At 41.5% G+C, this 11,732-nt stretch overlaps 2 protein-coding genes across 2 annotated transcripts; both read right to left on the bottom strand.

Annotated features, from left to right (window-relative positions):
- Positions 1-1,804: 1,804 nt before the first annotated feature.
- On the bottom strand, positions 1,805-4,123 carry LOC146719581 (uncharacterized). Its single transcript, XM_085489992.1, has one exon. It carries the CDS (start codon positions 4,121-4,123, stop codon positions 1,805-1,807), a length of 2,319 nt encoding a protein of 772 aa, XP_085346118.1.
- Positions 4,124-4,319: 196 nt separating this feature from the next.
- LOC114937596 (uncharacterized) lies at positions 4,320-6,575 on the bottom strand. Its single transcript, XM_029311111.2, has 2 exons — positions 6,315-6,575; positions 4,320-6,188 (listed from the first exon to the last, which is right to left on the bottom strand). The coding sequence occupies exons 1-2, from the start codon at positions 6,573-6,575 to the stop codon at positions 4,320-4,322; spliced, it is 2,130 nt and encodes a 709-aa protein (XP_029166944.2).
- Between the last annotated feature and the right edge of the window lie 5,157 nt (positions 6,576-11,732).

Below are 11,732 nucleotides of genomic sequence, written 5' to 3' on the forward strand. Positions count from 1 at the left end.
AGAAACAGCGAGAGAAAGCGAGAGAGAGCAAAAAAAAATCAAGAGAGAGCGAGAGGACGCGAGAGAGAGAGAGAGAAAGAGAGAGAGAGAGAGAGAGAGAGAGAGAGAGCGGAGAGAGCAGAGAGAACGAGAGCGAGAGAGAGAGAGAGAGCGGAAGAGAGCAAGAGAGAGCGAGAAAGACGGAGAGAGAGAGAGGAGAGACGAGAGAGAGAGAGAGAGAGCGAAGAGAGCAAGAGAGAGCGAGAAAACGCGAAAGAGAGCGGGAGAAAGCGAGAGGGCGAGAGAGAGTGATAGAAAGCGGGAGAGAACGAGAGAAGGCGAGAAACAGCGAGAGAACGCGAGAGAAAGCGAGATAACGCGAGAGAGAGTGGAAAATAGCAAGAGAGAGCGAGAGAGAGCAAGAGAGAGCGAGAGAGAGCGGGAGAAAGCGAGAGAACGCGAGAGAGAGCGGGAGAGAGCGAAAGAAAGCGAGAGAGAGCGAAAGAGAGCGATAGATAGCGGGAGAGAGCGAGAGAGAGCGAAAGAGGGCAAGAGAGAGCGAAAGAAGACGTGGGAAAGCAAGAGAGAGAGGGAGAAAGGGGGGGGGCAAGAGAGGGAGGGAAAGAGAGTGAGAGAGCGAGAATTTATTTTTCGTTTGGTTGCTTAAAAGGTTAAGCAACTGAGGAAAATGTCACTATACTAGGATGGGTGACCGCGGATAAGATAAAGCAGCTGCGGACAAAATCACTTTGTCGGGATGGGTAACCGCGGACGAGTACGACGCCGTTGTCTTAAAAAAAAGTGACACTTTTTCGACCAAAAAATTACTTAAAAAATTCATATCTCCGCAACCAATAGAGCTATCAAGTTCGTTAAAATCTCATTTTACTCGGAAAAAATTGCGCTTTCGATTGATATGGTCATCTTTTGAAAAGTATGTTTCCGTTCATAAAATATTTCAAATTTTTGAGGGTAGGTGCTTACGCGAGATAGTTAGGTTTTCAAAGATCCCGGGATTCGCACATGAACTGTATGAAAATCCACGTTCTCACTGGAGACATCAAAATTAACCGAACGATAGGATAGAGGAAAGATGAAAGATCATTGCTTAAGAGAGATGACAAACTGATTTGATCCTTTAAGAGTTTATTTGAGAAACACACAATTGAGATGGAGACAAAAACTGAATTCGAGATACATAGCCTTCGCGCGACAACCTTGCTTGATCAGAGAGCTCAGCTCGACTGCCGTTGACGAGGTGTCGAGAGACAAGAATTCCCCGTCGTAAGGGTGAAAAACGGGGAGCAAGGTATGTTTATTTGAGTGCGATACAGCTGATCGGTAGCTGATCGCCAGCTGATCGGCAGCGAAAAACAACAAGGAATGTCACGGTCGCGGCATCGTAACAATACGAGACTCGAAAATAATATATTTGTCACGCTGATATAATTGGCTATACAAAGGGCGTGATATATAAATACAATGATCGAAAACTTTAATGCCGAAATATAAGATTGATCGATATGCGATAACTTTTACTTGTCAAACTCCAAACATTCCGCCCGCCTTGGCAACTCCGCGTTGACAATATTTATGGAACGTGAATCTATCGCGAGAATGTCTATGTTTTATTTGGATCCGGCAGCAGGCACAATTTGACAATTGGTCTTTTGAGCGTAGTGTTGGCCGTCTTCACACTGACGACTCTGATAAGTCCGTCAGGCCCGTGATGCACGTCAATGATGAGTGCGAGAGGCCATTTGGTAGGAGGCATCCGTTCGTCCTTGATGAGAACTAAAGACCCAACCTGAAATGAATTTTGCGCTTAGTGCCGCTTAGAGGAGACCTGAAACTGGGACAGATATTCTGCAGTCCAACGCTTCCAGAATGACTCCGTCATCTGGCGGGGTAGCTGCCAGCGCGACAGCCGAGATGCTGGGACATCACCCAGAGAGGGCTCCGGTACAGTGGTGAGCGCTGATCCGATTAGAAAATGCCCTGGCGTGAGCGCTGAAACATCCGTTGGGTCATCCGAGAGAGCGCTTAGAGGGCGAGAGTTGAGAACCGCCTCGATCTGAATTAAGAGCGTGTTCATCTCTTCATAGGTGAGCAGCGTGTCACCTATGACTCGCCTGAGGTGGAATTTGACCGATTTCACTCCAGCTTCCCACTTTCCACCGAAGTGAGGGGCCGAGGGTGGATTAAACTTCCACGTAACTCCATCGTTGGCGAGCTGGGAGGCGATGTGAGTCCATTCTGTCGTTGAGGCCTTGAACAGTCGCCTTAATTCGGAATCCGCTCCTATGAGATTGGTGCCGCAGTCGCTTGTGATTGTGGAGCAAATCCCTCTGCGGCCCGTGAACCGTTTGTAGGCGGCGATGAATCCGTCGGTCGAATAATCTGTCGCCACCTCGAGATGCATAGCTGAGGTGCTGAAGCAGATAAAGATTACAAAGTATCCTTTGTAAGTTTTTGCACCTCGTCCGCGAAAGGTCTTGAGTGTTAGAGGTCCGGCATAATCGACCCCGGTATGATAGAAAGGTCGACATGGAGTTGCACGAGAGGCCGGAAGCTGTCCCATTTGTTGAAGCCCGGTAACTGCTCGTTGACGTGTACAGGTTACACATCGATGAATAAATGAGCGAACCGGCAGGCGACCCCCGAGAATCCAAAATTTGCGGCGTATAACCGAGAGCATGAGTTGTGGTCCGCCATGTAACGTCTGTTTATGGTAATAATCCATTATGAGGTCCGGCAATCGAGAACTGCGAGGTAAAATCAATGGATGTTTTTCCGCCGGATCCAGCTGAGACAATTGAAGGCGTCCTTGTAGTCGGAGGTGCCCTTTAGTATCGAGAAACGGAGTGAGACGGAACAGTGCGCTGGTTTTCGGCAGCTGCTTACCTCCTCGTAGGAGTCGAATTTCCGTTGAGAAATAAGCATGTTGCGTTAATTTGACCCAAAGAAGGACTGACAATTCTAGCTCCCCTGCAGTAAGAGGGTCTTGCGATACAGGCACAGTCCTTGAAGGTCGGAAGCGTTGGATCGCACGTAGAATCCAAGCGGTAATGCGGGTCAGTCGAGTGAAAGATGAGTATCGTTTTATGAGATCCCACATATCTGGCTCTGGAATCACGATCGCGATGGCGCAATTACGAGCTCGTTCTTCAAGATGTGCGTTGGAATCGAGCGAGAGCTTTGAGACTGGCCACGCGGTCGAGAATTGCTGTAGCCACGGAGGTCCATGCCACCACGACTGATCTTGCTGGAGAAGTTGAGGCGATGTTCCGCGAGACGCCACGTCAGCAGGATTCTCTTTCCCTGAGACGTGATGCCACCGAGAGTTTGAGAGCTCTTGTATGAACACGACACGATTTCGCACGAATTCTTTCCATCTCGATGGATGGCTTTTGATCCATGTTAACGCGACGGTGGAGTCCGTCCAGAGATGCGCTGGCGTTTGAGTTAAATCGAGAACTTCGCGTATTTTGAGAAGCTGTTTCACGAGGAGTACGGCAGCTGATAATTCGAGTCGCGGAATTGTTACGCGTTTAAGCGGAGTCACTTTTGTCTTTGCACTAACGAGAGTCACATGAATGCCGGTGGGAGTCACGACACGGAGATAGATAACTGCGGCAATTGCATGTTGAGAGGCGTCCGAGAAACCATGCAATTCGGTTCCGAGAGCCGTTGAGCTGGTGCCGAACCAACGCGGAATCACAATAGCCGACACCTGTTCGAATTGCTGCATGAATTCGATCCACTGAGATTTGAGAGAACATGGTAATTCGTCATCCCAGTCGAGACGTATTGCCCACAGTTGTTGCATGAATCGCTTGGCCGTGATTATAATCGGTGCGATCCAGCCGAGAGGATCGAAAATCCGCGCGATAAACGAGAGTACCGAGCGTTTAGTGAACGCTTTGTCTGAGCGCGGAAACGAAGGGGCAACAAACACGAAACTGTCACTTGATCGGCTCCAACGAATTCCGAGAGTATAATGCGTCGTGGAGTCGCCGACGGGTAGGATCGCGGAAGGATCCTGATCGCACACGGGAATACCTTGGAACAATTCCGAAGCGTTTGTAATCCACTTCTTCGGATTGAAGCCACCCGCCGTGAGAGTATCCTTAAGCTGCTGCATCTTTTCTTTCGTTGTAGAGATGTCATCTGACCCGGATAAAATGTCGTCCACGTATGTATCGCGGCGTAGAATTTCGGCAGCCAGTCCGCGTGTGAATTCAATGTCGGTTGCGAGCTGTTGCAGACAGCGAAGTGCAAGATATGGCGCGCAAGCTAGTCCGTATGTCACGGTACATAAGAGATATTCTCGCGGCCGTTCACACGGAGAGTCTCTCCAGAAAATCTTCTGAAGTGGCCAATCGTCTGGATGTACGCGAATTTGTCGATACATTTTTTCTATATCGGTCGCGAACGTAGCGATGTCGACGCCAGCGAACGAGAATGTCAATGAGATCCGTCTGCAATTTCGGGCCGATATGCAAGCAGTCGTTTAATGATATTCCGAGATTTGTTTTCTGCGATCCATTAAACACGACGCGTAATTTCGTGGTCGAGCTTGTTTCTTTAATGACGCCGTGATGCGGCAGAAAGAATTCGCGTCGCGAAATATCATGAGAACTTGAGAGACGCATATGACCAAGTTCAAGATACTCACGTAGGAACTCCTTATAGGCTACCTTGAGAGAAGCGTGCGTTTCGAAGCGCGCTTCCATACATCGGAGCATCCTGAGTGCTGGAGCGCGAGAATCACCCAAGTCACTTACAGTTTTTCGGAGCGGTAACCGAACGATAAAGCGTCCATGCGCGTCACGAGAATGCGTTGTCTTGAAGTGTTCTTCACACTGAGATTCTTCTGGGGTGAGCGTCACGTTATGCACAGGCGTGATTTCTTCCTGGGCCCAGAATCTTTGGAGCAGATCGAGGAGTTCACCATCAAGAGAGCAGTGCAATCCATTAATTGATTGTTCTGTTGAGATGCGATCATGCTCAGAGTAGAGTTGTCCGGAGAGTATCCAGCCGAAAGTGGTTTTCTGAGCGATTGGCGTACCGCTAGCTCCTCGGCAAATGCCGTCTTCGAGAATTTGCGCACAAACACCTGCGCCGAGAACGAGATCAATTTTTCCTGGCGTTGCAAAGTTTGGATCTGCAAGCGCCAATCCATGGATATGAGGCCACTGAGCATTCACAATAACTGCAGGTGGCAGATAAGAGGTGAGTTTCGGCAACACAAGAGCTTCGATTTTTAGAGAGAATGCCGAATTGACGCGTGAGATAATTTCAAAAGAGACACGTCCATTGGAGACACTGGATCGCTGAGCACCGATCCCGATAATTGGAATTGCAGCTGAAGTGCGTGAGAGTCTTAAGATTTGTGCGACGGATTCGGAGATAAATGATGCCTCCGATCCTTGATCAAGCAACGCGCGTACTTGATAATGTTCGCCGTATGGTGATACGACGGTAACGAGAGCGGTCGCGAGCAGTACGGACGTACTTCGAATTATACGCGATTGTGTCACATGACTGCATGCTTGAAGCGTTGATTCTTGTCCGTCGGCTTGCGCGAGATGCGTGGAGGTGAGTCCTATGTGCGAGGTCGACGGAATTGAGGCAATCGGCGACATCGTTGTTATTGCGGCTACCGGTTCGTTTGATGGGAAATGTAGCGTTGAGTGATGTTGCTTGCGACAGATACGACAGCGCTTTGCATTACGACAGCTTTTCAGATGATGAGGACCGAGACAGTTATAACAGAGGTTTTTCGATGAAACTGTCTCGCGGCGTTGAGCGGGAGTCTTCTCAAGATATTTCGGACACGCCGAAATATAATGGCTTGAATTGCACAACGCACACTGCTGTTCGGCGGTGGTGGCAGCGTATGATCTTGCGTTTAGTTGAGGTCGTGTCATATTTGTCGCTGGATGTTTACGTGAGGTCGTGGATCTTTCGATAGCTTCGAGAGTATGCACGCGTCCAACGAGAAAGGTTTCTAAGTCGGCGAAGGAAGGCGCGGTAGTTGTTGCACCGAGTGTTTTTTCCCAATCCTTCATTGATTCGGAATCGAGATTGCGCACAGTCATAAAAACGATAAGATGATCCCACTGGCGCACCGGACAGTCGAGAGCTTCGAGACCACCGAGGATTTCCTTAACGTCGCCGAGAAGTCGCTTGAGTTCCGATGATGACTCGGTTTAAAGTTTGCGAATTGCGAATAACGCTGACAATTGAGCATCAATTAGTATTCGCTTATTTTCGTAGCGAGCAATGAGCATTTTCCAGGAGCGGTTGAGATTTTCACTAGAGATAGTCACATTTTTCAAGAGTTGCGATGGCTCCCCTGTCAAGCTCATCTTTAAATAATGTAGTTTCTCGACAGCCGATATATCATTATTTTCCATGATCATGGACGTAAACAAATCTCGATAATGACTCCATTGAGCGTAATCACCTGAGAATTTTGGTATGTCGATACGAGGCAGTCGTCGAGAATGAGATGCGGTAGACGTTGTCATTGAGGCCTTGGTCGCGGACGCACTTCTTTCCGGTACGAGCTCATCTAACATGTCAAGCATGATGCCATTCGCATCGATTTATTTCTCTTCGCACAATGCATAGAGGTCGTCAGCGAAATACGGCAGCTTTGCAATGTCGGGGCTCCGCACTTTGCACAAGCTATCATGAAGACCCTGGAATTTCTCCCAATTAGCCTTGAGTGCGCTCACGCGACTTTGCACTGCTCCACGAGTTGTTTTTGTCGGTCCGAGTTTATGAAGATTTTTGACTGCGCGGGAAATCAGACCGAACAATTCATTCTGGCGAGCAATGGTGTTTTCGATTGTTGCCATCTTTGATTAAGTCGGACTAACTTGACTGGAGAGAACACAGCACGTGCGAAAATGCACTTATTTGAGAACGCACGTCGAAAGCGGCAGCCGCACTTACGCAAGACTCACGCACAATCGTAATTCCGCAGCCGACTGCTGAGAACCGCTGGTGTGACAGCAACGAGACAATAAGCACGACAATTCACCTTTGCGACGTTCGGTAATTTCGGTTACGAGAATTCACGTGTTTCGCGAAATCCGAATATCCGGCTCGAAGGACCAGCAATGCTTACGCGAGATAGTTAGGTTTTCAAAGATCCCGGGATTCGCACATGAACTGTATGAAAATCCACGTTCTCATTGGAGACATCAAAATTAACCGAACGATAGGATAGAGGAAAGATGAAAGATCATTGCTTAAGAGAGATGACAAACTGATTTGATCCTTTAAGAGTTTATTTGAGAAACACACAATTGAGATGGAGACAAAAACTGAATTCGAGATACATAGCCTTCGCGCGACAACCTTGCTTGATCAGAGAGCTCAGCTCGACTGCCGTTGACGAGGTGTCGAGAGACAAGAATTCCCCGTCGTAAGGGTGAAAAACGGGGAGCAAGGTATGTTTATTTGAGTGCGAATCAGCTGATCGGTAGCTGATCGCCAGCTGATCGGCAGCGAAAAACAACAAGGAATGTCACGGTCGCGGCATCGTAACAATACGAGACTCGAAAATAATATATTTGTCACGCTGATATAATTGGCTATACAAAGGGCGTGATATATAAATACAATGATCGAAAACTTTAATGCCGAAATATAAGATTGATCGATATGCAATAACTTTTACTTGTCAAACTCCAAACAGTAGGTATTTCAAATTTTTGAGGTGAAGGATACACAGTAGCGTCCTACGGATAATTTTCGCTATTTTTTCGATATCTTTCGATATTTTTTTTGTTTTTTTGTAGATTGTATTTTAATTTGACGAATGAAAGATATAACTTAGCGAGACGCTACCGCGTCTCCTGATATAAACTATTCTTCAAAACGTCATTATATGTAATTGTCGCAAAACGGATCTCTCACTAATTGTTCTGTTAGGAAGTCGGTTGCGAATCTCGATAACTGCCATTGTTAATATGTAGTTAAATCAAGTGAGATGAAATCTTTGACGTTGAAGGCTTTCAGATGTTGATTGCTCAAGCTTGCTATAACGAAATTCGTGATCATACTCCCACAGTATCTTCAAATGATATGATATAAGAATGCTTGATGTAAACTGTTAGAGGAGAAACTGCAAGCTTCTTCTTGTATATCGAATAAGAAGATTATCATTAATCTTCTTCTTTTTCTTCTTCTTTCTCTTTAAACAAGGAACAGATTCGGGAAAAGGAAAAATCCAATTCAGATGTAGACTTCATAGATCTTGGAATAATGTGACAGACTTCAGTAACTTCCAATCAAAGAGATTCCAATTGACTTTTTTTGTGCTAAGTCAGTTTGGTAAATGATTTGTTGAATCATAAGTCCTCGATCATCCATTTCACGAATCCTCATCGCAATTTGTAGTTTAACTTGTATTCTGAGGGATACGCGCGAATAAAAGAAGAAATTTCTTTTTTCAAAATCGATGACGATTACTCTCAATTAATTAATCTTATTGTCATTGTGTCAATTAAAATTATAAAATTACTTGCTTTTTTTTAAACGCTTTCCTCAGATGTTTTATATATTATATATATATATATATATATATATATATATATGCACATATATAATGTTATATGTATTTATATCCGTTTCTTTTTTTAATTAAACAATATTAATAGAAACACAAAAGGATGAAATGTAATGGATTTGGAAACTTTGTTCCCAATGTTCATCGGAGTATATATAATTAGTAAATTGATAGGAATGAGGAAATATTTATCGTAGCAATTGAAGCAATATTTATAGATCGACCGGAACTGTTTTAAATGTACGTACATGATACAGTTTTATGTGTGTATCTTTTCAATAAATAAAAAATCTTAAATCTTCATGTTTTAAAATATGACCACCGTATACGAAAAGAGATATTTATATCGTATGCATGACAAATAATTAATTTATAATCGTTCTGCAGATGTTGCTGTTTAGAACCCATGGTACTCATTGTCAAATCCATGAGTTTCAAACTTGCATTTATAGAAAAATGAAGTATACTTAAGAATATTTATTAATATTATTAATTTTACGGCAATAATTTGAAACTGATTTCACAATTTGATAGATTAATATACAGATATAATTTCTATCGTTGATATAAATGTGCGAAAAAAATATGCTTGACAATTTTTTCCTCGAAATTCGAATCCATCATAATCGATTTAAAGACACAGACTGTGTTTAAAGACAGATTACCGCGCTTTTATCATATAAATAAATTTCAATTTTTTTAATATGCTTGAAACATTTTTTCTAACAATATTCCTCAATTAAATTAAATTAATTAAATTAATAAAATAAATATAACAATTAAATATAACAAATAAATATAACAATAAGCTAACCTCAGGTTGCTCAGAGAAGAACAACCAAATAAGATATTTTAGACAGATATTTCATTTTATCATCTGAAGAAATGTGTATAAATATATATTACAAGATTACTCAGAATAAAGTATTTTCTTATTTTTTTCAAATATGCTTATTAGCATATCCTTATATATCGTTATACTTAAGAGAAAATAATATTATATTACACAACTTCTAACAAAGTTTTCAACTTTTTTTATAAATCTTGCTGGCATATATTTATAAATAGACAGCACAATTACATAATAATACGCTAAAATATTATAAACATTGTATTTTACATTTAAGCAATATTATCAGCAAAATATTTAAGCACATTTAGGAACTAATATTTTTATAAAATATAAATTATATACATAATATAGAAATTAATAATGCACAAAATAATATTATTTATATCTTTTTTTTTTAAGAGAGAGAGATAGTGAGAAATATCAGAATATATATTTTCTATATAATAAACAACTTATAAAAACTGTTATACATATGTATAATAAGATATAATAATGTCATATAAAAATAATCTAAATATAAAAATTTAATTGTGTTGAACTAAAAATTCGTAAACTAAAATTTTCTAAAGTGTGCTAATGAGTCAATATAATTGTGATGAATCACTCATCAGAAATACTCATAATAGTATTATATTTTAGGTTCCTAAAATTAGAAAATATTAGGATCCTAAAAAAATCATAAAAATGAAAAGGTCAGGCCATGTTCAAAAGAAGGTACTCAAAAATTTAAACGATCTAATAATAAATTATCACGAAAAGTAACTGATATGTTATTCAAGGTGCCAGTTCAAAGTGAACATACGTAAAGTGTATATTATCTAAATTTAGTAATAATATATTACCATGAAAAGTAACTGTGATATTTTATTCAAGGTGCAAGTTCACATTGAATATACATACATATAAGTAAAACTGATTACAATTTGATTCTAGAAAATAAGTGCGATATGTTATTCTTAGTGCACAAAATATAATAGTCGTTTATAGAGATTTGATTTGAAATTCATACTAGCCCGTACAATGAAAAATAATTGCTCGTAATTCCAGAGTACCAATTTGTTAATGACTCAGAAAAATAACATGGCGGCCTGCTCTCAAAAAACTTTCGATGGGTAGAATAAATAATTGAAATAAGAGTTGTGAAAATTGTATAAATTAAAAACCTCCAATCTTTCTTTAGTAAAATTTCGAATTTTCGTATCAACTTCCGATTTGTGTTATACCGTATTTTCAGGGAGTAAGTTATTGATCAGAAAACTTTGCCTTGTTGCTCGAAACGGGTGTATATTTGTTAAATATGATTAAAAACTCTGATTTTTCTCCAATAAATTGTATGTCCATATTCCCCTTCCAGGCTAATTTGATAGCCGGATTATAATCGTTTATAAACCTTTCCGACTCCTTGCGAGGAAGATCGTACAATCTGCTCTTACTGCGTAAATTTTTTCTACCGACTATCGAAGTGATAACGTCTCTTAAAACGAAATTCTCAGTAACTGGCCGAGGAAAATCGAACCGACACTTTCTGTATATATTAGTTTCCGTTTTTTTCGTACGCATGCAATACGAGTTATGTTTATGATTCTGATCACTTATTACCGTATCGTACAACGTTGGCGAAACATTTTCATCTGGAATTTCACACGTTACGTATTTTCGAATAAACGTAGCAACTTCTTCATCCGGCGATTTTCCTATTACTGGAGCATTTTTTATCCAAATCATACAATGCATGTGCTGAATACCTCTACTTTGATATTCAGTCGCCAGAAGTAATGAATAACTTTTCCTATTGGATTATCGGACGAACAAATAAAATCAATCATGGCTTTGAATTTTATCCGCATGAATCTAGAAGTACTTACAGGATCGTATGCGACTAGTTCGCTGATGCCTAACTTCTCTTTATCGGGATTCATATCTCGTAAATATTCACCCAAATCGGACCATTACCATTCACTAGGACTCAAAGTCAAAAACCACGTCGCTGGACCGTAATGCAAAGTCATGCATTTTACATTATTGGACGGTTGTCGCCAAAATTGATCCGTATTACTCAGTTTTGCGAAAATACTCATTAAATTCGATTCTAATTCGTAATCTTTCAATTCGTTCAAGTATTTACCAGCAGTGTATCTCTCTCGTGGGTTAGTAACCATCATCGTATAATAGATACCACTTTTCAACTGTCGGTAGTTAGCATCATTGAGAAGGAAAAACAGATACTGCAAGATTCAACCTGAATTTACTATGTTTCGACATCAATCGTGTTCTAATAAATAAATATTCCGGCAATGCAAAGTTTCTATCTTC

This window comes from Nylanderia fulva, unplaced genomic scaffold (assembly GCF_048542155.1).
Source record: "Nylanderia fulva isolate GAGA-0341 unplaced genomic scaffold, ASM4854215v1 Scaffold932, whole genome shotgun sequence".
NCBI lineage: Eukaryota > Metazoa > Arthropoda > Insecta > Hymenoptera > Formicidae > Nylanderia > Nylanderia fulva.